The sequence below is a fragment of the Myxine glutinosa genome, chromosome 2, assembly GCF_964187855.1.
Source record: "Myxine glutinosa chromosome 2, kmMyxGlut1.1, whole genome shotgun sequence".
NCBI lineage: Eukaryota > Metazoa > Chordata > Myxini > Myxiniformes > Myxinidae > Myxine > Myxine glutinosa.
In genome coordinates, this window is record NC_136262.1 from 185147192 (window position 1) to 185175171 (window position 27980).

The 27980-nt window shown below is 44.5% G+C and overlaps 1 protein-coding gene across 8 annotated transcripts in view; it reads right to left on the reverse strand.

The window, feature by feature from the left end:
• The window catches only part of LOC137421000 (unconventional myosin-IXa), a 285807-nt gene that overhangs the window by 165047 nt on the left and 92780 nt on the right, over positions 1-27980 (reverse strand). For 7 of the 8 annotated variants that reach the window (XM_078772064.1, XM_078772060.1, XM_078772062.1 and 4 more), the window contains exons 5-9: positions 18206-18247; positions 17628-17728; positions 8505-8631; positions 7873-7962; positions 5686-5802 (exon numbers count right to left, since the gene is read on the reverse strand). In XM_078772064.1, coding sequence (XP_078628190.1) covers positions 5686-5802; positions 7873-7962; positions 8505-8631; positions 17628-17728; positions 18206-18247 — 477 coding nt within the window. The remainder of the gene's footprint in view (positions 1-5685; positions 5803-7872; positions 7963-8504; positions 8632-17627; positions 17729-18205; positions 18248-27980) is intronic. The other variant, XM_078772058.1, reaches the window with a different exon arrangement.

Consider the following 27980-nt stretch of genomic DNA (forward strand, 5'->3'; position numbering starts at 1 on the left):
CTTATGGAACGAATGGGAGACCAAATTGTGGGAATGAGGGCTGATAGTGAGCGGTTGGGAAACCAAATTGTGGGAATGAGGGCTGATAGTGAGCGATTAGAGGGCCAAATGGGGGCAATGAGGGACGAAGCGAGGGGTACCGGTGAGGGATTAGACAAGAAATTAGAGGGGTTAGACAATGGGATAGAAGGGGTGAAACATGGGTTAATGGGGGTGGAAAATAGAATGGCTGCCCAGGAGAATCAGATAGAGGGAGTGAAAAATGGGTTAGAGGGGTTAGAAAACAGTATGGAAGGCAAATTGAGGGACATGAGGGACCAAGCGGAAAGGGAAGTTAAACAAATGGGGCAGCAGATAGAGGAGGTCAGAATGGGGGTAGAAACCAAACTGGATGCTCACAGGGAGGAAATGGAGCAGATGAGGGTGGCATCTGGGCAGGAGATGCAAGTGATGGGAGAGGAGATCAGAAGAGGAGTGAGTGAGGAGGTCGGAGGAGTGCGCGAGGAGGTGAGGCACTGTAAGGAGCGCATGGAGAAGGAGGTGAGAAAGGGGACTGTAAAATTGCAAGGTGGTATAGAGGAGTTGACGCTGGGAGTAGAACAACTGACAGTGGGACAAAAGGAGTTGGGGGAACAGGTAAAGAAGAACACAGCGGTAATAGAGGGGTTAAAATCGACGCAGAAGGAGATGAAAAAGGACGTAGGGGTAATTAAAAAAGAGTGTCAGACGGTACATGAGGACTTGACGAGGAAAATGAACAAGGTGGTAGAGGTGATGGAGGTTAAAGAGCGGGAGGTGCGGGAGCACATAGAAAAAAATAAAGTGGAGTTAGAGGAAGAACTTAAAGGGGCGCACGAGGAGATGAAGGAGGTGAAGCAGAAATTAGAAGAAGTGGAAGAAGGGGTGAGCGAAATTAAGAAGCGACGGAGAGAGGATAAGAAAGAGATAAAGGAGGAGGTAAAAGAATTGGTCCGAAGTCTGTGTTCGGATCGTGATGATGTGCTCATTAACCGGATGAGGGATTCGCAGGTGATGGAGGAGAAGCGAAGAGAAAGAGGACCCGGTGTAAGTGGTGACCAATATGGTCGTGCGTATGATGCGCCAGGTGATTTGATAAGCTTGGGGGTCGAGATAGACCCGGATGTTCGTGAGAGGCCAAGAGTGAGGTGTATGGCTGGTCCGGAGGGTATGGAACGAGAGGTGCGAGGTGTGGGTGAGCAAGGTTGTGGTGGTATGGAATGGGTAGCGGGTTGCGGAGGTGTGACCCATGCATCGACACCAACAGGGGTAGTTGTTGGAGGGACCGGGGAGGCACGAGAGCCCCTTGGGGGTAATGTACTGTGGGGGCCCGGCCGGTTCGGCCCCGCGCTGACCCCGCAAGGGGCGACGCACGGGGTCCGGCAGGCGGGCAACGACTCGCATACGAGGTGGTCCCACAAGGTCCCACTCGCGCCGTATGACGGTGGGTAAGGGTGGCATCCCTGCCACCCTTCCCATGATGTGGGGCAAATGCGCAATAGATTATGGGGTGTATGGCAGTGAAAACTAGCCCGGGTGGGTTAGGATATTGATAGGGATCTAGCGAAGATGACCTTAGGTGACGGTAAGGTTAGATAGTGACTGATACCTGTAGTGGGGACGCAGGTAGATTAGTGTGGATTATAATGACGGGGGAGCGCAATAGTTTAAAGGGACGACTGGGAAGCGCAAGTTTCAGAGGGGAGTAGTTAGATGAGATGATGCTGTGTGAGAACTGAACAGGTGTGTGGAGCAGTGTGGAGCAGTGTATGAGTAGTGAGTGTTGTGGATCAGCGCGAATGCGCTTGGGGAGAGAAGGGTGCAGGTGGCACCAGGTGTGAGAGCACAGGTGTGCAAGTACAGGTGTGTGGAATATATGGAGCAGAGAATGAGTGGTGTGGAGAGAGTTGGAGTAAGTGGTAGGAGTGGTGTGCATGGTGCGAAGGTGTGGATGGGGGAAGAGTGGACCCCTTTCACGAGTACCCGGGGCGGGTAGTGTAAGTGTTAGGTAGAGGGTATAGGTAAATTGTGGTTGGATATTGGCATTTGTGGTGCGGTTGCAGAATGGTATTGCGGATGGGTGCATTAGTGTTGTGGAAATGGCTGGGCGTGTAGCCTGTTAGTGTGTGTAGTTGGTTGGGCACTCCACCACTGTGAGGATGTCGGCCAGGTGAGGCCGCAGGTGGGCTCTGGGAGCCGTTAGTGTCAGTGGGTGCCTGAGGATCCCGGGTGTGGATCGGGCAGCCCAGTGCCAGAGAGGGCACCGAGTGGGGAGAGCGCCAGAGGGCCTTCCCCAGGTAGATAGGTTAGGGTGAGGAGCAGGTAAGCTCGGGTGGCAACTACAGTGGTGGAGGTGTGCAGGTGGGTAGACCGGCTGGGAGAGCTCCACGTCGCAGCCCAGAAATTGTGCGAGGGCACCGGGAGATGAATCGGGGGAGTGAGACCCCAAATTGAAAAGCACCACAGTTTGGTCAATGGGAATTGGTTTTTAGAACCCATAGTGTAAATTGGCCAATGGATTGGCAGGGAAAGACCCCGGGTAATGTAAAGTTGTTAAAGTCATTTAGGAAATAGTTAGGATTGATGAACCTGTCGCACCATACGCAGCCACTTACCTGTGGTGATGATGACTCCACACCTGTGTTTTCTTTGTTCTGTGTGCAGGAAAGGAGAATTGCTGTTGGATTTGTGAGACGCATCACGACGTGGATGAGACATTGGGGTGATTCCATCTCTCCCTCCCTAGGAGGGACTGATGATGAATTGGTGATGGCAAATTATGATGTTGAGTTGGAGATGGCAAATTTTGATGAGAGTTGAAAATGGCAAATTTGATTGGTTAGGAGGGAGAGAAGACGAATTTGGTTTATGGGAGGAACGGGGAAGACAGTAGGGACGTTGTTGATTTGTAAAGTAGATGTTTATAGGTAGTGTTGTGTTTTGTGGATACAGTAAGGGGTAAGGGAGGGGCAATGTAGGTTACCTGGTGGGGGGGGGGGGGGCGTACGGTAGGAACGTACCTGTCTCACCTGGTTCCCATGTGCCCCTAGTGTGCATTACCTAATGTTGCGTGCACTTTTGCGCCCTTACCACCTTACTCACTTGTCTTCTTCTTTTGTCTCCCACCTCCGAGGATCTGGCTTTGGGGCAGAGAGAGAGGAGAGAGAGGTGCTGGCTCCGCAGTTGTGGGCCTGCACTTTCGCTGCTTGCTGCCGGGATCGATACACCATATGGACCGCAATGTTTGTGGCCGCCCACCATGGACCGCAGTCTTTTGCGGGCAAGCACCACCCGTTGATGGACCTATGGGTCAACGTGGCACCTATGCCATAGAGGTGAACCACTTATAGTTGGCCCCCTGACGGCCACAATTTAGAAATGGACGCGGTTGGCGCCTTTCTTTATTTTTGAAGGAAGCCAGAACACCAAGTGGGCTCCAAGGCAAGACCAGCGGCAGAACATCGGCCGGCTGCGACACCACCGGTGACTATACATTATATTGGTGCACCGGATGGTGCTGACTGTGTTATGGGGTGGTGCTTTTGGTGCTTGGAAGGGGTGCTCTGCACATTATTAAAGGCCGTAAGGCCACAGAGCACTCGTGGGTTGGTGTATCGATGCTGGCATGCGTGCTCTCTCTATGCATAACATCTGCATGTGTTCCTCCAAAAACAGGTCCTGGATCGTAGTGTAAATATCAGTGTAGTCTTGTGTAAATAATGCTCCCTACCGGCTGGCTGTATGTTTAGTTTGAGAATTCTTTCCGCGATTCGGTTATCCTGTGGGTGTGTTTCTGTGAGGAGAAGGGTGCAACGTCGCAGGGGGACATATTTACTCATTTGTGAACATCTGTAAAACTGTCGCACTCAGGGTAGAGTTAATAGTAGAGGGAACTACATCTGAGTGCCACACTAAAGTAGGTAAAAATTTATCGGGTCGGGACGCCCCGAGGGTAGAGAAGGGTGCAATGTTGCGGATATGGGATTTGGCCTCCATCCATATCCGCTTGTAAATATTCCCCTATTTCCCCAATACTCCCCAACTATCCCCAATCCCCCATTCCCTAGTCCCATTGTCTGTAAACAACACTCTGTAGAACCGACCTTCCCCTTTTTCCCCCATTAAATGTCGTGCCCAGGTTCACCGCATCTCACGTAGACAACTATAGGACATCTTGCTAGTTATTCTTAGTCTATGTCAGTTAAGGACTCGTTTCCATTAATTCTGACTCTTCGTTGCACCAGAATGTGATTGTATGGCACCAGTAGTGAGTTTAGGACCTCCCCATACCTCCTCCCATCTTCCTCATGAAACTACAACAACAACAACAACTACAACAACAGCGCGCGGGGAGTGTGCGTCCTCACTCCGGCTTGGTTAGCCGCCATTGCCCATGTGCTCCGGCGGGGTTACCACGAACCACGAAGGGGCTGACTGTCGGCCCCTCGTCAAGGGCGGAGCCCGGTAACCCCCCGCACCCAATAAGAAGCGGCGGGCCGATTCCATCTGGGGCGGAGCTAACGAGCCGAGGGCGTGTCACTCCCCGCTGGATATACGCAGCCACTTACCGGACGTGACGTCAGATGCGCCCCCAGCTTGAAGAGAACCAGACGCCACCTCCAGCGCGACGATACCTCCCTGCATCTTTTGGACCGCGCTATCCTGTCCCTGAGCCAAGGTGCACCTTGTGCTGTCCATCGACTACCTGCCCTTCCTTGCCATCAATCCCTGTGTGAGTCAGTCTTGTCCTGTTTATCTGTGGTCTGTCGGGGCTACTATAAGACCGTGATTAAGTGCCCACCTTCCTATGCTGTACCTCTTGTCCTTGTAATCTCAACGTTCCGCATACAAATATTATAACCTCCCTTGAGAACTGTACCCCTGGTGTCGTGTCATTTAACCCAGCCGTTGTGTCCTTTCCTCAATTGATTTAGCGTAGCGCGACTCGGCCAACGTTCGAGTATAATCGGGTAAACTGTGCAGACGCGGTCATACCAAACCGCTCGGTAAACCAACATCCAAAACCGCGTCTGTAACAATATATATATACATACATATATATACATACATATATATATATATACACATATATATATATAAATATACTGTATATATATATATATATATATATATATATATATATATATATATATATATATATATATATATATATATATATATAGTATAGCTGGCCCACCTTAGCTGACCGTATCGATGTTGAAGGGCCAAAACGGGATGATGCTGAGGACCTCGACTAAGGACCCAGTCAGTGAGGCACACTTGTGACCAGGTGTGTTTTGGAATTATATATATAAAATATATATATCTACAAAGGATATATATATATATATATATATATATATATATATATATATATATATATATATATATATATATATATATATATATATACATACATACATACATACATACATATATATATATATATATATATATATATATATATATATATATATATATATATATATATATATATATATATATATATATATATATACATATATATATACATATATATATATATATATACATATATATATACATATATATATATATATATATATATATATATATATATATATATATATATATATATATATATATATATATATATATACATACAACATGGACATTGCTTTGACCCACCTTCACATTATGTACCCGTTCCATTTTGTTCATCAAAGCGTGGTTGATGCGCAGCACGATCCAGTCAAAAAGGGCACTGTACAGGGATTTGGCCATCGAGTCACGTGCTGTAACTGCCTGTAATGCAAAGGGATTTTGTGTTATCACTCCATCTGCTCAGAGGTTTCAGATTCTCTGAATTCTTCTTAAGCCCAGTACATCAGCCATTCTCAAATTTGACATGGGATGATTGATCCGTGTTGCCTTATGCTGAAATAGTACTTGCATCTAGCACTGCCATATTTTACAGCCCATCTGACTGAAGTCATGTGATCTGCATGTTATTGAACCCAATGAATAAGAGTTAAGAATAATAATTTCCTAGCTAGCGTTCATGCGACATATGCGCCAAGGTTATAGCAATCTAAACACATGGACCTTAAGTGCATCAGTCAGCAAATAAGTGGGGTATCAATGTAGTCCGATTCATCCATGGCTTGTTTATCAACGTGGACAGAGTTTTATGTAGCAAAGTAGCACTGCAGTGCTGACGGCTCAAGCCAAGCCTTATGGCAACCTTCATAAACCATTCAGGCTTGATATTTTCCTTTTCAGAGTACAAATCCCATTCTAGTGAACAAAAACCCTAACAGTTCAAAGTTGTACCGTAAGAAAGACGACACTGTCACTATCTTGGAAAAAGGCATTGCTACAGCATACAATCATCTACCAGTGTGCAAGTGAATGCACGCTGTCGCTACGTTACAAATGTCGAAGTGCCAAGGCCGTCCACACATCACAAAAAAGGCTTCTTTGTTTTACAGAACAGCTCAAAGTAGTGATAAAAAGCCAATACGAGAGATCAAGTCTCCAGGTCAAGCAACTTTCCACAAACACTGGCTTGACGTAACAAAACTGGCAAAATGTAAGCACACAACCTTTCACAAAGACTTCAACACATGCTGTGTGGGAATAAATGTGCCGACATACATCAATTTCATTACCAAGCCTTTACCAGATGTTTCCGCAACAAGAATAAAAGCAAAGCAACACTCCAGGAATCAAACAAAGTCATAAACATATACAATTGGGTCAAGCATGGCATTCCGTATATAACACAATCAAACTAGAACGTCACTCGTTAGAGCGCATACATCTGCCAGGCTGAACAGTTTATGTTATATGTATATCCCACAGAAAGGCCTGATGTGAATCCGGACCTGAACCAAAATCTAATCAGTGTGTTCTAGTCACCCAACCAACTCATCCACCTAGTTTTGTCGTAACTCATCCACAACATTTTGAAATATCATGCTGTACATTGTTTTTAGCACCATCACTCAAGGGTGAAGAATCACAAATTATCGGATCCGGATCCATATCTGGATCTTCACCAAAATCGAATCAATTCGTTCTTGTCAGACATCCAACCTGTCCAAGTTTCATCCGAATCCATCCATAACTTTTTGAGAGAACCTATTCACAGACAGACAGACGGACGGACAAACAAACAGTGGTGAAATCATAACCGCCATCTATCCTCGGTAGTGGAAGTAAAAAAAAACATGGTATTTGCCCCATTAAAAAAACTAAGCTTCTACTTTTTCAGGAAAAAGCTGGTTTTCTTCATCATTCACACAACATTTACATATTTAACCAACAGTTTGGAGGAAACTTGATTGCCAACACCAACAAAAGGCAAGAGTTGTAAATTTGAACCTTGCACACACTGGAGTCAAACAGTATGAGCTTATTAAAAAATCCATCTGCATCTAGTTTTACACAATTCCAGCATTCGACATGACCTAGATCAATCATACTTCTAACTTTCTCCAGCTCTTAATTTTGCACTCCGTTCCCCTCCTCTACCCCAAACCCCCCCCCCCCCACCCCCCACCCCCCTAGGATGCAACACCACCATTTAAACATTCCTCAGCCTCCAAACAAGTTTCTCAAGTATAATCACATCTTCTTACCCCTGAAATGCCTTTCACCACCACATCATTCTTCCACGAGCCATAAAATCCTCACCTCCTACCTACCTAGTTCCCTCATCAACATTATAAATTACAAATTCGGATTACAATTTCCACAAATGCCAACGCAAATCCAAGCCAATAATTTGATGCATCTTTTTTACTGAGTGGATAAACCAATTTTCTTTCCAGTGAAAAAACTAATTCAATTGCAGAGCAATAACAAGCTTACCTCATTGAGTTTGTATGGCAGAATCAATTTCTCACCGACCGTCACTGCTTTCCGTGTGGTAAGAGCTTCCATTAGCATTTCTTCTTTCACCTGAAACCAGATACAGTAAGACTTTGGGTGAGTGTGTTGAGAGGGTTGGCAGACTCATCAGAAAGGCTTCAGATTATGTAAAGTATGCAACGTTACCCATTCATATCACGTCACTTTCACAGTTTGCCTCTATCGCCCCATTACATCAATATTGCATGCAAATTAATGAAAGGATGGCATTCGAAAGCTATTCAACAGAAGCACACTCACTCGGATTTCTAATAAACAAAGAAAGACGCTGGCATGCCAAGAATGAAAGCCAAGAGAGTTATACAGAAACAATACCCAGCAAAGTTACAGGAGCCACGAGCAAACAAACACTATTTACGCATTGTTACTAAGTCATAGGCAACTACATCAACAAGAAGGGTTTCCTGGTCAAAACCAAAAAACCAAATGTCATGACAATGCTATATTTGTTGACTTAATCAAACCTCTGATAAAGAAATCCAGGAAGAAGCTAGTTTTAGATGCTGATGTTGGAAAAAAATTAATTGTATAAATATTGGCAGTTGAGGCCCAGGTTATAGCACATTCTTTACCTGGAGTAGTTCGGAGAGCACCTTGAGCATCTCTGGGTTTTCCACTTCTGTGGCTTCTTCTCGGTAAGGCCTCCTCTTGTAGGCAATATTGCCCAGGTGAAGGACGGCTGAGAGCAATGAAAATATTCTGCAACATGTAGGCAATACACATTACTCTTAATTATCCCACACCCACGAAAAGAAAAGCAGGGTTAAGCAAATGGTTCACTTTGTCTGTCTGTCTATAAATGTCAGTTTATGAATGAGGAACAATTTAATTTCAACTGAACGTGTTACCTTTGCCACCGAAGGTAGATGGAGGTTAAGTTTTCACCCATGTCTGTCTGTCTGTGAACAAGATATCTCAAAATGTTGTGGACGGATTCAGACGAAATTTGGCAGAGAGGTAGCGTATGTGACAAGGACGAAATGATTAGATTTTGGTGAAGATCCAGATTCGGATCCGACTACTAGAATTTTTAAGTGATTCTTCACCATTGGGAGATAGGGCCAAAAACAATAAATAGCAGGATATCTCAAAAAGTTATGGACGGATTTGGACGAAACTTTGTGGAAAGGTTGGGTGTGTGACAAAGACAAATAGATTCGATTTTGATGAAGATCTGAATATGGATTCGCATAGGATAAATTTTTTTTTTTTTTTAAGTGATTCTTCACCATTGAGAGATCGGGCGAAAAGCGATATATAACATTATATTTAAAAAAAAGTTATGGACGAGTTATGATTAAACTTGGGGGACGAGTTGGTTCAGTGACAAGAATAAGCAGATTAGATTTTGGTTCAGGTTGAAATCCAGATTTGGACCATCAGTGGGAAACAAAAAAAGTGTTCATCCTGGCTTAGGTATGCGCCCTACCGAGTGCAGTTCGAGTAAGAATTTTAAACATGAATTGGAAAATGAACCTGTCATTTAACACTACTTTGGCTATTAATTCTTCCAGATGACACATGCGCATAGTGAAATGCTTTTTTTATTCTGTCTACCTGCCTATCTAGCATTCAAACAAAATTGAAAATCAATCTAAACGGAAATGTAATGTTTTTAAGGACGTCATAAAGGACCCAGGATCCTAGGATTCCAAGCCGGCACCCTAACTGCTAAGCCAACACCAGGCTCAAAAATCTAACAAATAAAGGTTTAATAAAAATCAATGCCTTTACAAAACAAATACGTAATATAAACATACAAAATAAAACTTTACAAAATGATAACAAAAGGTACGGTAAACTAAATTCCTAAATGAGGGACCCTCCTTTCAGACTCAATTACACGACACAGGGAGAAATAAACGAAAGTAAAAATAAATGTGTAGTGTGGTGCGTTGGCTGGTACTCAGCTCTGGTCTCCCTCACACGTCCCTGCGCAGGACCTGGGACCCAGTCGACGGCCATCAGGGTTCGAGGGTCGTGTGAGGGAGACCAGAGCTGAGTACCAGCCAACGCACCACACGACACATTTATTTTTACTTTCGTTTATTTCTCCCTGTGTCATGTAATTGAGTCTGAAAGGAGGGTCCCTCATTTAGGAATTTAGTTTACCGTACCTTTTGTTATCATTTTGTAAAGTTTTATTTTGTATGTTTATATTACATATTTGTTTTGTAAAGGCATTGATTTTTATTAAACCTTTCTTTGTTAGATTTTTGAGCCTGGTGTTGGCTTAGCAGTTAGGGTGCCGGCTTGGAATCCTAGGATCCTGGGTTTGAATCCCGGTCGATCGCTGAATTAATGCCAGGGGGGTTGACTCAGCCTGCATCCTTCTGAGGTCGGCAAATTGAGCACCAGTTCACTGGTAATTCCCTGTGTTGCAAGAGGCGACGAACAGGGTTGGTGGCAGGAAGGGCATCCGGCTGTAAAACATTGCTTCAAAAAGGGGACCACGGTGCCCAAAAAAGGCCAACCCCTGCTCTGCCAGGAAAAATGGCCTCCAAAGGTGGTTCCTTATTTGTTACATTTTTAATCCCTTGTGTTCGGTCTTGTTTATTTGTCGTGGGTTCGAGGACGCCCAGTAAAATCTGTGCAGGTAAGCCTTGCTGCTGCCTGCATGGATTTCAACCGCCATAGTTTGGGTATACGCCTCGGAGTTAAAGCTCGTTTGGTCATCTGTCGCCCTGAGGTCTTCACTACAGGGTAGAGACGCGACAATACTTAACATGTAGAACACAAATCGCCTTTTTCGCACTTTCAAAGCCCTTCATTTTAGCAGTACTTGGACAAAATATTACGGCATTTTACGTCATCACGACCAATTAAATTAGCCGCTCACAGACCCTGCCTACACCTTTGCACTATATATCAAGACTGCGCAGGGTAAAGTGTTTAATGAACTCTTTAGCTTTTAAAGCAATTTTGTTGACTTCAGCAAAGCATTAAACTACCAACATTATTCTTCCCAATTATACAAACTAAAGCTTATTTACAAATGGGGATATTGTTACGGACTCGGCCTTAATGATTGTTGTTATGAGTATTGTTGCTCGTTCGAAGTATTCTAGATATTATGCTTATTGTGACTTAAGGGAAAGGGTTGTTGTGAGTAAAAGATTTAAAAGCGCTCCTGGTAAAATGTGGCCGGAAATCCGGATCGAGACCGGAAGAGGTGGAGCGAAGAAAAGGAGGTGGGAGGAGATCGGAAGGAGAGGTGGTGGTGGAGGCTCCGGGCCGAGCGTTCGACGTACAGTGCGAGGGAACTTTGCGTCCTTGAAAGGAAGTTCGGTCGATAAGAAATATCGCCGGAGTGCGGGGAGCCTGTGTCGCCGGGAATTCTCAGTGAGGTTCCGGAGGATCCAGGCCTTGAGAATCCGGGTTGGAGCGAAAGCCGTCCGCCATCTTGGCCACGCGAGCACACTGCAGGGAACAGGCTTTCGTCGTGTCGGCTGGGAATTATTCCCGGATGGATTGCCGGGAACGGCTGTGCCAGAAAGGGACACGTGAGAATTATACGGAGGCTCGCGGGTTGAACCGCAACGTGTACGTCGGAGCGCATCTTTGTGAGGTTCCTCGCCACCGCTGTGCTGCTGGGGGCTGAGCACGTGACCTCGGGGTCGTCTCGCTCGTCCGCGCCTCAATTGACCACCGGGCCTCGACTCCCCGATCGCGGGAGCGCACAGAGACATTGGGACTTCGCCTTGGAGGGGAGCAGAGACATTGGAGGAGGTGCCGTGAGTGGGGTTAAGGGGCTTGACAAGGATATTATCGTAAGATTTGAAAGTAGGGGTGATTGCCCCATTGCTGTATGGCTCTTTGTGTGTGATTTATAATATAGTATGGTTTGTTTATAACTTGGTGTGGTGGAATCCTTGGTTCGGCTGTTTCATTTGCTGGTTCCATTGAGGGACGTTATTTGGCTGGGTTTCAACCAGGGATAACACATCTTTCTGCTGGGGACCCTCTCGGGGTTCAGAGGTCCACCGAGACCAGGGGCAAAGGGGGGGGACCCCGTTACAGAAATTGGGGGCTCGTCCAATTGATATTCGTGGGCTCGTAATTGGGTCTGTGTCCGGGATCTAAAAAATTCCTAAATTTAGTCCAGGAAATAATTCCCAAGTTTGGAACTTTTCCAACATTCCCAAATTTTTTCCAAAAACAAACAACAAAAAAATAATAATAATAATAATACTTTTGTTTTTGTTTGTTAAAAATTTATTGTGTGAAGGTTAACAGGTGTTACCAGTAGTCTCTATGGCGTTTGACGCAGAGAAGTTTACGGTGACCCCGAGTGAAGCACAGTTCAGAGCGTTAGTAAAATCGGACCTCTGGAAATTGGCCAAACATTTTAGCTTGGAGGTCCGAACTAATATGAAGAAGGCAGAGTTGCAGACAGTGGTGATACAATCTATGGTGGGATTAAAAGCATGGGAAGAGGTAGCCTGGGATTGGTTACCAGAAGAACAAGAAAATGTGGAGCTCCGGAAACTGGAGATGCAATTACGGAGCCAGGAAAGAGAAAAAGCACTGGAAAGAGAGGAAAGGAGAGTGGAAAGAGAACTCCAGGAAAGGTTAGAAGACAAAAAAAACAGAGGAAAGGAGAGCTGCAAGAGAACTTGAAGCAGAGGAGAGAAGAGCCGAAAGGGAGTTAAAGGACCGTGAATTGGCGCGTCAGCAGGAGAGTAAAGTCAAGGAGCTGGAGTTAATGAAAAGACAGGGAGAGCCAAAAGTCAAGAGGGTTTGGCTTTGTCACATTTGAAAACTCAAAGTACGCCAGAAATGCAGAAAAGGATCTGAATAACCAGGAGTTTGAGGGTCGGACCATAACAGTAGGGAAGGCATTTCGTCGGCGTCGAGGGGGCTACAGAAGAGGACAACTTGGCGGTAGTGTTGGTGGTGGCCGCAGCCGATATTGCTATGGAGGCTCCCAGAGTTACGGCAGCTCCCGAAAGGACGACTATCAGGGTAGCGGCCGAGAATGAGACCGTTATTCACGTGACTACAGTGACAGGTGGTCCAACCGTGAATCTTAGGGAAGTTAGAAAGAGGTGAAGCACTGAATGCTGCGGAGCAGCCGAGCCAAAATTCCTACACGGATCAACCGTGAACGCCACGTTCCTAAAGGCGTCCAGGTAGTGAACTTTCCAACACGGATAAACCGTGAACGCCACACGTTCTTAAAGGCGTCCATGTAGTAAACGTTCCTGCACGGACTAACCGTGAACTTCACGTTCCTAAAGGCGTCCATGTAGGGAATACTCAGCTCGGCCTCCCGGGAAAAAAGTGCTATCAGGAGGCAATAGGTGGTTCGTTGACAAGTTGGCCTGCAAAGAAAGTTTTCGCTGTGGTCAAACTTTCTTTCCTGAAGGGGGGAAGTGTTACGGACTCGGCCTTAATGATTGTTGTTATGAGTATTGTTGCTGGTTCGAAGTATTCTAGATATTATGCTTATTGTGACTTAAGGGAAAGGGTTGTTGTGAGTAAAAGATTTAAAAGCGCTCCTGGTAAAATGTGGCCGGAAATCCGGATCGAGACCGGAAGAGGTGGAGCGAAGAAAAGGAGGTGGGAGGAGATCGGAAGGAGAGGTGGTGGTGGAGGCTCCGGGCCAAGCGTTCGACGTACAGTGCGAGGGAACTTTGCATCCTTGAAAGGAAGTTCGGTCGATAAGAAATATCGCCGGAGTGCGGGGAGCCTGTGTCGCCGGGTATTCTGAGTGAGGTTCCGGAGGATCCAGGCCTTGAGAATCCAGGTTGGAGCGAAAGCCGTCCGCCATCTTGGCCACGCGAGCACCCTGCAGGGAACAGTCTTTCGTCGGGTCGGCTGGGCATTATTTCCGGGTGGATTGCCGGGAACGGCTGTGCCAGAAAGGGACACGTGAGAATTATACGGAGGCTCGCGGGTTGAACCGCAACGTGTACGTCTGAGCGCATCTTTGTGAGGTTCCTCGCCACCACTGTGCTGCTGGGGGCTGAGCACGTGACCTCGGGGTCATCTCGCTCGTCCGCGCCTCAATTGACCACCGGGCCTTGACTCCCCGATCGCGGGAGCGCACAGAGACATTGGGACTTCGCCTTGGAGGGGAGCAGAGACATTGGAGGAGGTGCCATGAGTGGGGCTAAGGGGCTTGACAAGGATATTATCGTAAGATTTGAAAGTAGGGGTGATTGCCCCATTGCTGTATGGCTCTTTGAGTGTGATTTATAATATAGTATGGTTTGTTTATAACTTGGTGTGGTGGCATCCTTGGTTCGGCTGTTTCATTTGCTGGTTCCATTGAGGGACGTTATTTGGCTGGGTTTCAACCAGGGATAACACATCTTTCTGCTGGGGACCCTCTCGGGGTTCGGAGGTCCACCGAGACCAGGGGTAAAGGGGGGGGGGGGGGAGGACCCCGTAACAATATGTAACCACATAATATATACACAGAAGGCATAAATGAACAAAAATTTAAATAAAGACCAACCATATTTAATTCCTATTCAAAATCAAAGCTGTCGATTTGCTATAGACAATACGAGACTTTTCAATTGTCTTGGGAATGCAAACAAAGCCTTCCGCGCATGCACTATGCGTACACTTTCAGTGACCCACTTACACTAATCGGGCCTGTCGTTGTTTGGGGCGAAATGCGGAATTTAAACAGCTATTTTTTTTTTCCTTTATTTTCAGCAGCTCATAGCTGCCTGCATGCCACATAAATCATGGCGTTGAAAAAATATCTTGAAGCCAAATTCGCACAATACATTTGATATGTGTTGGCCTACAAATCAATTATCTCGCACGCACAATATATTATGCCCCGATGACCAATAAGAGCTTCTGCGCATGTGCGGTGATGCATTTTGGGGTGATAGCCTTATTTATAAAGTCATGCATTTGCCCCCACCCCCTTGTTTTATAAACCCGTAATTGCCACAGCTCAAAGCAATATTTTTGGCCAATTTTGCTCCACCACCAAAGAACCCATCTCCCCACCACCGAACCATCATGTCCCCTCCTCCAACCCCATACACTCAAACCCACCCTCTCCCCCCCACCCCTCCTCCTCCCCACCGGGTACAACCACATGATTTCAACTCATTACATCCAAAATTCAGAAGATACACAGAAGTCAAATAGACACACACAAAAACAAGCACTTCTCAAATTATAGTATGGTGTCATCTCGATATAACCCTGGGGCTGGGGGATGGGGGAAGGAGGACGGGGGAGGGGAGGGGGGGGGAAAGAGGGGAGACGGGCGGAGGGTAAACAAGATTTATTCTCGAGGTTGCTCTAAATTTCAGCTGTTAGGAATGGAGTGATGTAACACTAGCATAAAATATTGTTGAGGCATGATATCATCTGGCAGCCGGGAAAATAGTGCTCTCTTAAAGAGGGCAAACTAGTAGGAGTGGTGTGTGGATTGTAATATGGTAGCTTAATTGGTGGGAGTTATTTGGAAGAGCCATTCTAGAAAGCCTCATTTTCTCTGAAGGCATGAAGAAAAAGAAAGAAAACAACTCCGTTTTCAAATGAGAGGCCATGGTAAAATTTGAATCTCCCCACCGCAGCCCGTTTCCCCGCTCTTCCCATACATTAACCTTCACCTCTATATACTCGCATTTCTTCCCGTTCCTCCTTTTATTCACTCTTCCTCGACTCCACTGCCCGCTTCCCCCTATCCACTTCCCTTCCTATGCTTTGCTTTGCTTTTCTAAATGTATTTTCCCCTCAATTCTCTCCATGAGGTTTTCTGTTGCAAAGACTGGATATTACATCTGGAATGAAGCCATAGGAAATGATGGGAGAATGTTGCTGCAATTGTGGTCAATAAAGTGATTTGTTGGCAAGTCGAGTTTTATTCCGATGACCCATTGCGTTCCGTTTGCACTAAACTAAACCTCCATGACTCAGCGAGAATTTATTAAGAAACTACAAAGCAGAATTTGAGACTAATGTGTCAATGGATATGCTTCTGTACATGTTAAATGTCAACCCACAGCTACGTTTGATCTCAATTGAAGGTCACATGAGAGAGAGCGCGAGAGAGAGACAAAGAGATTAGTAGACGAGAGACATCAGATGCTTCTAACTCAAAGTTATAGACCGCAAAATGATTTTCAAAGGGGCACACCTGTTGAATCTAAAATTGCATCAGTTCTTCTTTGTATTACAGTCCATACTTTTGCCAAATTAGGTTGAAATCCCTTCAGAGGTTCACAAGTTATTGTGGGAACGAAAATCTGCTACGCACTCACAAATAGCCAGAAGGACAACCCGGAAACATAAGGCCTCTTGCCTTTGGCTGTGGAGGCAAAAAATTTTTACCACTATCCCAATTTAGCTGAAAATTGCAGAAGTTTCAGGAAGATGTAGCTATCTTTCGTTTTGTTTCAAGTATAAAACATATTCAGCAAAAAGCATAGAGAAGGGGCCACTTGCCAGATTGACCAAGTCATAAACGTTTAGGAGGAACGTTCATCGTGAAAACGCAAGTAACCCCCCACAAAAACAATTTCAATTTCAAGGCAGTCGTACAATAGTATTCTAAATAGTATTCTTCACCCTCTGCCGTGACATCCCTCATCCTCCAGATAGGCAGCAGCCTTTTCCCTCACTTCAGATATTGAAAAAAAATCATCACAAGCTGGTCAAATACTTGGAATACATTTTCAATCCTGACAAATCTCCCACTCTCATGAGCTCTCTCCGAAAGGACCGTCTGGCAAACGCTTATCTACTTTCTTAACAATCCTCTTGAGGAAGTTCAATCGTTAAAATTCCTGGGTCTCACAATCAGCCATGATCTTTCTTAGGCAAACCACAATTCAAAGTTGGCCTCAAAAGTCAGCCACTGACTGGGCATCCTCCGTTGCATGCAGCTTCCATGGCACATCTGAACTCCCATCCACCTACAAAGCCTTCATCCGCAGCTTGATGGAATACTGCACTCCCTTCTGGGTTGGCTCCACTACCTCACATCTTCCTCAGTTTCGCACCGTGGAAACCAAGGCCTTCAAGATCAATGGAATCAATCACGCTGAAGCCGAGTCTATGGGCCTATCACTTTGCCATCGCAGACAGGTCAGTGGTCACTCTGTCTTCTACCGCCTCCTTTATGGTCTTGAACACTCTGTCCATTCTGTGATTTGTTCCCCTTCCTCTCCCCCCCCCCCCCCCCCCTCCACCTTCCCCACACCAACAACTCTTCCATCCCAAGGTTTCTGCAGGGCACACAAGGTCCACCATCAACCCTCTTCAACTTCTGGTAAAACTACCTAAATCCAGGAACACTGCTCACATCCACTCATTTGTTCCTCTTTATTCCCACCTGTGGAATCAACTACCACATCTTTTTCAATTTCATCAATTCCCCCCAGTTCTTCAAAACAGCTGTTCACCACCATCTCAGATCACCCCCAATCCAAAACCATGATCTTTTCTACCCTCATCAACTCCACCCAAATCCCACCTCATTTTCCAGTTTTTCCTCCTTGGAGTTCCTTCTCCATGCACGAGTATTTTGCGTCCTGCTCCTATTCTACTACGTCCTAATCCATTCATTGTACTAGCTTGTCCATGAATCTTGACTATGTATAAAAAAATCCCCAAATGCTGTTGTCAAAAAAAATAAAAATAATATATATATATGAATAGGATGCAACTGTTCGGAAGAAAATGTACATGTCCTCTGCCACTTAAGTGGAACTTACTGCTTCCGGGTTGCAGGAAGAAATCCCACCATCTCCATGGCCAGCTGAAGCCGTTTGAAATCATGCCGAAGGTCTTCTTCTTCTTCCACATAGCCATCAGTCTATAAATAGGTACACAATGAGTGGAGAGAAGGGGGAATGGGAAGGGATTAGAAGGCCTTGACCAGCAGTACCCAGAATGGCATCATGAATCACGAACCTCTAGCAAAACTCAACACAAGGTGTGGATGGATGGGAAAGCAATTACTTCATCAATTAGCATTCCATGCAATAGAAACAGGCTTGAGAAGTGCATAAGCATTAATGTCGAGTGGTTGTTCTTATCAGATGGTGTACACAAAGAGCATCAATTATTAACCAGCTTCAACAAGAAAGCTGCACTTGCAACTCATTGGAAGTGCTTTGGAAACTGTTTGCGAGAGAATTATTTGACAGCAATTGGATCAGAGTACTGTGTGCTCACACACCAACAACAACCATAGAGAAGAGTTTTCAGTTTGTCTTCCATCTGAGTTGGAATGTTTATCGTTTCCAAATTGGGATTGGGTAGTGAAAAGAGGTATTGAGGAGCTACTAACCGCATCACAGGAGAAACAACTCTCAGGTTCTTTTTTCTTCATCTGAAAGCAAAGCAGAGTTTGAAATACACAATGGGTGGTAAAACGAAGGCTGCAGCATGCATCATGCATCTATACACAAGCACAATGGCAAAAGGGAAATCTTTCATGCAGCACACCTTATTGGGCTTGTTAAATGATAAGATTGAAAAGGCATCAGCATTCAAAGCATTATTCTTGAAATAAGAAATCAGAATGGAAGTGAGTGAAGAAAGCATGCAAATGGTGCAAAACAAAAACAAAACTAGAACGGCACTTGGCAAAGTGCATACCGACACAAGACCGAACACTTTACGTTTTGGATCCCACGGATAGGCCGGATCTGGATCCGGAACTGAACCAAAATCTAATCAGCTGGGTCTTCTCACTTACCCAACTCGTGCACATAGTTTTGCCATTACCCGTCCACAACTTTTTGAAATACCGTGTTATATATCGTTTTCCATCCCATCTCTCAATGGTGAAGAATCACTGATATTTAAAAAAACATTCTCATATCCAGATTCAGATCTTCACCGAAATGTAAGCAATTCGTCCTTGTCACACACCCAACCTGTCCACCAAATTTCATCCAAATCGGTCCATAACCTTTTGAGATAACCTGCTCACAAACAGCCAAACAAACAGACAGGGGTGAAAACATAACCTTCGTTCACCACCTTTGGTGGTGGAGGTAAAAAGGGGGTTTAACAGGATAAAAAAAACAAAAAACAATGTGCAAAACCTGCCATGTAGCATCGGAGTATGTGTGGTTATTCATTCATTAAAAGACAATTTCATACATGTGCAAGTGACCATTCATTAAAGGTTGTTGTTTTTTTTACAAAGTAATTTTACAATCTTGGTAGTTTACTGTTTACACTTGCAGTGTCTACTATCTTTGGCAGCCACAGAGGTTAGAATCCAGGTGGTTCCTGAAACTGGATCAATAAAGAGCATTAAAGCAACTCTATGGTTTACAACACCAGCTGCACATATGACGGGACTATGTGAAAAACCAATAAGATCAGCATTTGTCACTTTTGAACAAGAGCAAATGGAGCACAATATTGAGCAGTAAACGCTTCCTTTTTTGGTTTTTAATTACAGTGAAACTGATAATTCAGCAGCTTTGGGGCCAAGCATTTTCAGGATTATATAAACTAGAATGACCAGCGGTCGAAAAAGATATGAATTTTTTTTTTTTAAATCGATTTTAAATAGTGCCGGATTTTCGACAAAGCACTGTACACCACTCACAACAAGAACTGCATAGAGTAAGGGTTACATCCTTTTGCTTTGAAGCCACACATACCATACCAAAGCAGGAAGAAACTAAAATGGCACTCGGTGGAGCACATAACTTACCTCCGCCAGGCTGCACAGTTTACGTTTTGTATCCAACCGATATGCTGGATCTGCATCCGGACCTTAACCAAATCGAATCGGCTTGTTCTTATCATGCACCAACCCATCCACAATATTTTGTCATAATCCGTCAACAACTTTTTGAGATATTGTGCTGTATATCATGTTTGGCTCAATCTCTTCATGATAATTTAGAAAGCTTTGCTCCTGAAAAGTCCAGTCAGTTAACATTTTGTCACTCATCCCAGAGGTTCACCGATTGATCTTCCAACATCTCTCATTAAATCGTGTTTATCTGCTATTTCCCCTATTGTTGCCAATATAGTGTTACGTGCTCCTCCCCAAACCCCGGTCACGGTGTACCTCCGAGCCCCGAGAGGAGTCACGGCAGAAAGATGTGTTATTCTGTATGTCAAAGATCAATGGTGAAACCACACCAATTGTTACCAACAAACAAGTATTGTATTAAGGTCACACAAGGATAACAGTACAATAACAATATTAATCAATTGTACAACCAATATATCATTCCTATGATGGTACCATCAGTTTCGTACAATATAACTCACTGTGCTCCAAGTGAGCGAAAATAACATTCCCAATGTCTCTATCCCAGCTTCAAACCAAGGTCGATCCATGCTCCAGTGATCGTCAGAAGGATGTTGTATCGAGACCAGAATCCCGTTCGGTTGACAGTCAAACTGCCAAAGATGGGCAAAGGTACCCTCAAGAGGCGGCTGGGAAATCACACCTTCGGGTATGGACGTTCAACAGCTCCCAATCGGCGAACCGCAAATTCACACTCAAAATCCACGTTACACACACACACCAGGTTAATGTCTGGATGGTTGTGAAAATGGTTGAAGCGAGGTGAAAAACCTGGAGCGATGCGAAAATCCAGCGCGAGGCAAAATGGCCAACGGTCCGTTCTCGAGACGTAACGGCACTCTTATGATTCTCTTCGGAATCAACCGCAAAACCTGTCACGCAGGTTTATCTGTCACAGCGATAACAACTCTGTCGCAGGAATCCCTTTCCCAGGAAACCCCAAAGTTTGCTAGTGACCCCCGTTCGCTAGCGTTTGCTCAAAACCTCAACGCAGCTCGGCTTCTGCTCCACCTTACTCGCTCCACCTCTTTTTCCTCTTCTTCGTCCTCTTCCGGTTCCCGATCCGGTTTCCGGTTTCTTTTAAAACACTAACTTTTTCATCTTTTGAAAACAGTAATCTCTATTTCACTTAAACGATAACAATAATAGTACATGCAACCAAAAATGTTTACAGTGGATGAGAACCACAACAACGGAAGTGATGAATCCGTAACAAGTCAATAAATTACTGAGGACTGGTGTAGTGTCATCCGCTCTCAAACTTGCAGCAATTACTCCTCTTCTGAAAACACAATCTTGACCATGAGGTCCTCTCCAAATACAGGCCCATCTCTAACGTACCTTTTAGTCTAAAATTTTAGAAAAGATGGTAGCCTCTCAGTTGCAGTTTCAACTGGATCCCAACAACCTCTGTGAGGCATTTCAGTCTGGTTTCAGACCTGCACACAGTACAAAAACTGCCCTATTTAAGGTGGTCAATGACCTCAGTGTTGCAGATTCTGGTTCCCCATGCCTCCTCATTTTGCTCGATTTGAGTGCGGATTTTGATAAGGTGAATCATAAAATCCTACAGCAGTGACTTGAGGATCTCGTAGGTATTTCTAGGACAGCCTTCAGGGTTTTCTTCCTACCTTTCCCTCAGAAATGAATTTGTCATCCTGGGTAAATTGATGTCCAACATCTGTCCTGTTACACTTGGTATTCCACAAGGGTCAGTTTTAGGAATCATTTTATTTCTAATTTACTTGCTCCCCCTTGGTCACATATTCAGGAAGCATGGTAGCAGTCTCCATTGTTATGCTGACGAAACACGTTTGCTTGCAAACCTTACCCGACACCCATCTTGTAATTTCCCGGGTGAACAACTGTTTATACGATGTAAGGGCATGGATGGATGCTAACTTTCTGCAACTCACTGGCAGCAAGGCTGAAGCCTTACTTATTGGTACTCATCAGACGAATTTTTTTGGCAATAACCGTATTATAATTAATGGGCGAGTTATTCCACTTTCCTCCTTGGCCACTAATCTAGGTGTTACATTTGATCCATTTCTGTTTTTGAAGCCAACATAGTGTGTCAAACTTCATTTTTCCACCTCAGAAACATTGCCAGATTGAGATCTTCCTTAAAGATGCCTGATGCAGTGAAGCTCATGCATGCTTTTATCTCTTCCAGGCTCGATTACTGTAATACAATCTTTGTTGGTTACCTGATAAATCCCTTCAAAAGATGCAATATGTTCTGAATAGTGCAGCACATGTTTTAACCAAAAGTAAGAAAATAAAACATGTCACTCCTGTATTGGTTGCCAGTGAAACATCGAATTGAGTTTTAAATTTTACTTTTTGTTTTTAAGATTCGACATGGCCTTACATATTTGTAAAGTTTACTTGACACGCTTACACGCACCCTTAGATCTAGCACTGCCAGTCTCCTACCTGTGCCCAAACCATGGGGATCGGCCTTTTTGTTTAGTTTCACCTCGCGTCTGAAATAAGCTCCCAGATCACCTGAAGGCATTCAGTTCGATTACACTTCTAAAATTTAGGCTGAAAACCCACCTTCATTGCCTTGCTTTTAAGTAACCTGCCTTGCAAAAAGGACTTGTCAATGATATTATTTCCATTGTATGCAATTTGTCCTTTCTATTGTTATTTGAATTTTATGCAATTGACTTTCTTCATTGATATTAATTTTTTTAATGTAATTTGACTCTACTTCACTTTGATTCTTATCAGGTTTTTTTTACTCTTATCAGGTTTTACTTTTTACTTTTACCACGGAGTAATGCATTCCATCGTGTCCGTGTGTGTGTGTGTGTGTGTGGTGTGTGTGTGGTGTGTGTGTGGTGTGTGTGTGTGGTGTGTGGTGTGTGTGTGTGGTGTGTGTGTGTGTGTGTGTGTGTTCGTATGTTCGTGTGTTTGTGAACAAGATATCTGGAAAAGTTCTGAACGGATTTGGATGAATGTTGGTGGGATGATTGCCCTTGGGATAAGGAAGAATTGATTAGTTTTTGGTGAAGCTCAGGATATTATTCCGGATCCAGGAATTTTCTGAAGGATTTTTTACCATTGTAAGATAGGGCTCAGCAGCGGCCACCCACGGTGGGAGTATGCGCTCTACTGAGTGGCGTTCTAGTTTCTTTTTGCTTTTCACTTGATGAATTGATTTTTCTCTTCTCTAGCACTTTGAGATTTCTTTGTATTTTAAAAGTTCTGCACAAATAAAAGTTATTATTCAAAGGTGGATGGAGGTTATGTTTTCATCCCTGTCTGTCTGTCCGTTTGTGATTTTGTCTGTCTGTGAACAATATATTTCAAAAAGTTGTGGACGGATTCAGACGAAATTTGGCAGAGAAGTGGCATATGTGACAAGGACGAAATCATTAGATTTTGGTGAAGATCCGGATTCGGATCCGCAGACTAGAATTTTTTAAGTGATTCTTCACCATTGGGAGATGGGGCCAAAAACTATAAATAGCAGGATATCTCAAAAAGTTGGGAACGGATTTGGACAAAACTTGGTGGAGAGGTTGTGTGTGTGTGACAAGGACTAATCGATTCAATTTTGGTGAAGATCTGGATATAGATAGAAGAATTTAAGTGATTCTTCACCATTGAGAGATAGGGCCAAAAACGATATATAGCAGGATGTCTCGAAAAGTTATGGACGAATTCTAACATGGACGAGTTATGACAAAGCTAGGTGCATAAATTGGTTAGGTGACAAGAACAAATTGATTCGATTTTGGTTCAGGTCTGGATTCAGATACGACCCATCAGTGGGATACAAAACGTAAACTGTTCACCTGGCGGAGGTATGCTCTCCACCGAGTGCCGTTATAGTTATTGTTATGTTCATTATTTTTATTCTCATTCTATGTATATTATTATTCTTCTGCCAGGATTTTGTGGGTTTATTTCCTTTAAAATACATTTCCTCTGCAACCATTGGCCAGATTGATACGAAATTTCCATCATCGGAGCACCTCCTCCTCCATAATTTTTTTTAATGATAATTACGATGGAATAGGTCACATGATACGGGCACCACCTTGGAAAAACCAAAAAGCTTTGCACCTCTATATCTCAGAAACCACTCCATGGAGAAAATTGAAATTTGCACATTGTCAAGAACTTAGCATGGAGAAAAGCATATGTTAACGGTGATGTTTACATTGCCTTCATTATGACATCATCATTTTATAAGTGCAATGCTTAATTCGATCAGGATGAAAAATTTTGAGAGTGATCTCGGGATAAATTGGTCGAGGGGAAATATGAAGGCATCATATGTCACAGTGTGTGTCCCAGTGTGTACCCTGGATAAGAATAGGTACGCCGTATCCCTGCGTGTCGTAGGAGGCGACTAAGAGGGTTGGCGTCAGGAAGGGCATCCGGCCATAAAAACATTGCCTCAAAAAAGAGAACCATGACAATTACAACTACATGTGAGCAGGATACAGCCCGAAGTGGAGATCGGTTTCTGAGGTTTGGGACAATGACAGGGAGATCAGGAGAAGTGGTGGAAGTATTGGTCAGAAGAAGAGTGGACATATGTTGTGTGCAAGAGACGAGATGGAAGGGAAGTGGTGTGAGAATGGTGAAGGGTAGGCAGGGACAGAAATACAAGTTTGTGTGGCAAGGGTGCCAGGAGGGCATGAATGGTGTTGGTGTCCTGTTTTCTGAGGAGTTTGTAGACAGTGTGGTGAGTGTGACTAGAGTGAGTGCTAAGTTGATGGTGGAGAAAATGATGATTGGAAAGCTCTTGGTGAACGTCATCTCGGGATATGCTCCGCAGGTTGGTCGAAGTGATGAAGAGAAGGACAAGTTCTGGTGTGCGATAGAGAAGCTGATGGAAAACGTGAAAGATGAGGAAGTTGTTGTGGTAGGAGGAGACCTAAATGGACATGTGGGAAGGAGTATGGATGGTTTTGACGGAGTTCATGGGGGTTACGGATATGGTGTGAGAAATGGAGAAGGTGAAAGGATTTTGGAGTTTGCTGATGGAGCTGATTTGTTGATTTGTAATACTCAGTTCCAGAAAGAGGATAATAAGCTTGTTAAATACACGTCAGGTGGGTCGACGACAACCGTTGACTACCTGATGGTGCGTAGGCGAGATAGGGGGCACCTCCGGGACGCAAAGGTGATCCCGGGGGAGGAGGCTGTTTCACAGCAGCACTTGGTTGTCTGCGACGTAAGGGTGAAAGGTGCGAGGAGAGCTCGGCGGGTGAAGTACCAACCGAGAATGAAGGTGTGGAGGTTGAAAGAGGTGACAGTAAGGGAGGCATTAAAAGAGAGGCTGAGTAGGGTCGAGGATGATGTGGTTGAGCTTGAAAGTGGTTGGATGTCGATGAAAGCTAGTCTGTTTGGAGCCGTTGGTGAGGTATGTGGATGGACAAAAGGACCACCGAGGCACTCGGAAACATGGTGGTGGGATGATGAAGTTGGAAAGAGGATTGACGAGAAGAGGAAGAAGTTCAAGGAGTGGCAGAAGGCGAAGGGTACGGGAGCAGAAACAGCAGAGCATGAAAGTTATAAGGCAGCCAGGAAGGCTGCAAAGAAAGAGGTAGCAAAGGCGCAGGAGGCATGTAGGAAAATGTTCGGAGAACGCTTGGATTCGGAAGAGGGTCAGAAAGCAGTATTCAGGATTGCAAAGCAGATAGCAAAAGAGAGGTGTGATGTGATGGGGGTGAGTTGCTTGAAGGATGAAGTGGGACAAATCGTTGTCGACCCAGATGGAATTAAAGGAAGATGGAAAAGATATATGGAAATGCTGTTGAATACAGAGAATGAATGGGATGGCAACATAGAGAGTAACCCAGTTTTAGGACCGGCAGAGAAGATAACTGAGAAGGAAGTTGAGGAAGCGATAAAAGCAATGAAGAGTAGAAAAGCGGGAGGGCCGACGGGAGTTGTGGGAGATATGTTGAAGGCAGCAGGAAGTTGGGGTGTGAAGAGAATGACAGAGATCTGTAATCTGGTGGTGAAAGAAGGCCGCATTCCAGTGGCTTGGGAACTGAGTACCCTCGTCCCTCTATACAAGGGGAAAGGTGATCCTCTGGAGTGTGGCTCGTACTGAGCGATAAAGTTATTGGAGCATGGAATGAAGGTATTGGAAAGGGTGTTGGAGAGGAGGATAAGGAAGAAAGTGAAGATCGACGAAATGCAGTTTGGCTCATGCCAGGAAGAGGAACGACAGACGCGCTTTTCATTGTGAGGCAGTTGCAGGAGAATTACATGGAGAAGAGGAAGAAATTGTTTCTTGGGTTTGTTGATCTGGAGAAAGCATTCGATCGGGTTCCACGCAAAGTATTGACATGGGCATTGAGGAAGTTAGGAGTGGAGGAATGGTTGATCAGAGTCGTGATGGCAATGTACAAAAGAGCGCGCACAGCTGTAAGGACGAAGGACGGGAACAGTGGTGAGTTTGAGGTGAAGGTGGGAGTGCATCAGGGGTCGGTACTAACTACTAAGTCCACTACTATTTGTAGCTGTGATGCAGGTGCTGGCTCAGAACGTAAAGGAGGGTTTACCGTGGGAGTTGTTGTATGCAGATGATCTGGTGTTGATTGCGGAAAGTATGGATGGACTGAAGGAAAAGATGAACACGTGGAAGGAATGTATGGAGACAAAAGGTCTGAAGGTGAATATCGGAAAGACGAAGGTGATGGCAAGTGGTAAAGCATGTGGTGAGGTGGAAAGAACTGGGAAGTGGCCCTGTGCTGTGTGTAGGAAGGGTGTCGGAGTGAACTCCATTCAGTGTACAATGTGCGCTGAGTGGGTTCATCAAAAATGTAGTGGTCTGAGTTGGTCATTAACCAGTGTGGCAGCTACATTCAAATGTAAGGTGTGCACAGAGGGAGCTGCAGATGGAGGAAATGTTGAGTTGGATCTTGGAGACGGCGTGAAGCTGGAAGGTGTGAAAACATTTTGCTACCTCGGAGACGTGCTGAATGGAGAAGGTGGATCAGACTCGGCAACGGTTGCTCGAGTGAGATGTGCATGGAAGAAGTTTCGGGAATTGAGTGGCGCGCTGATGATGAGGGGAGTGTCGTTGAAGCTGAAGGGAAAGGTGTATGCTGCATGTGTGAGAAGTGTTATGATTTATGGGAGCGAGACATGGGTAATGAACGTAGAGCAGCAACGAAGGTTGGAAAGGGTGGAAATGCGAATGGTTCGAAGGATGTGCGGAGTATCGTTGAGAGGGAGGAAGACAAATGATGAATTGTGAAAGATGATGGGAATAGAGCCTGTGATTGATGCTGTGAAGAGGAACAGGTTGAGATGGTTTGGTCATGTGTTGAGGAAGGATGAAAGTGACTGGTTGAGAAGAGTGATGGAAATGAATGTAGAAGGAAGTAGAAGACGGGGAAGACCGAGAAAGACTTGGCTAAAGATGGTGGAAGAAGAAATGCGGGCAAGGGGGTTAACAAGGAGAGATGCAGAAAATAGGGCAAAATGGAGAAGATTGTCATGGGGACCGCAAGGCTAACCCCCGCTCTAGCAGGGAAAATGGCCTTTAAAATGCATGTTGTTGTTGTATATGTCACGTAGTTTGGCAGCCAGCCATATTGGATTGAAAATGCAAACATTCTAAATTTTTCTTCACCAGATCAGCTTTCCAGATAGATGCAAAACTCCACAAATATGATCTACTGGCCTTGGGGAATATATTATGCAAATGATTAAATCAAAGATCACATGGTCTGGCAGCCATATTGGATTTTATGCAAAAATTAAAAAATATTTCCTCTCAAAGCACTGAATGGATCGATGTGAAATTTTAACCATATGTTCGACTACGCATGGAGATGTAATGTTAGAAAAAAACAAGACCAAAAGTCTAACAGCGGCGTAGCCGGGCTTGTTTGATACTTTAGTTGAAGAGGATAGCATAACCTGGGTGGGGATACCAGTTAGCAAATAATGTATTCCTTTTTTTTTTTTTTTAAGTACTCCAAGTCTCTAAGGCCTAAGCTGTCTGTCACCATGGAAGTGAAGAGATTGCATTGAGACGCTGGTTTATTATATGTTTCGAGTCAACGATGAACAAACCATTCACCGCTTCAATCCAGTAACTTGGCAATCACGACAAAGGGTCACAGTGTTACGATTATATTTACTATAATATTATTATTAACGTTATCATTATTATTACGAAAATGATGCTACTGTATTAAGAAACCTGGGCTAATTTGTCCGAAGCTGCATGAAGATGAGGCATGAAGGCAATAAGCCTAAGGCCTATACGTACTGTGTCATTGGAAGATCTGTA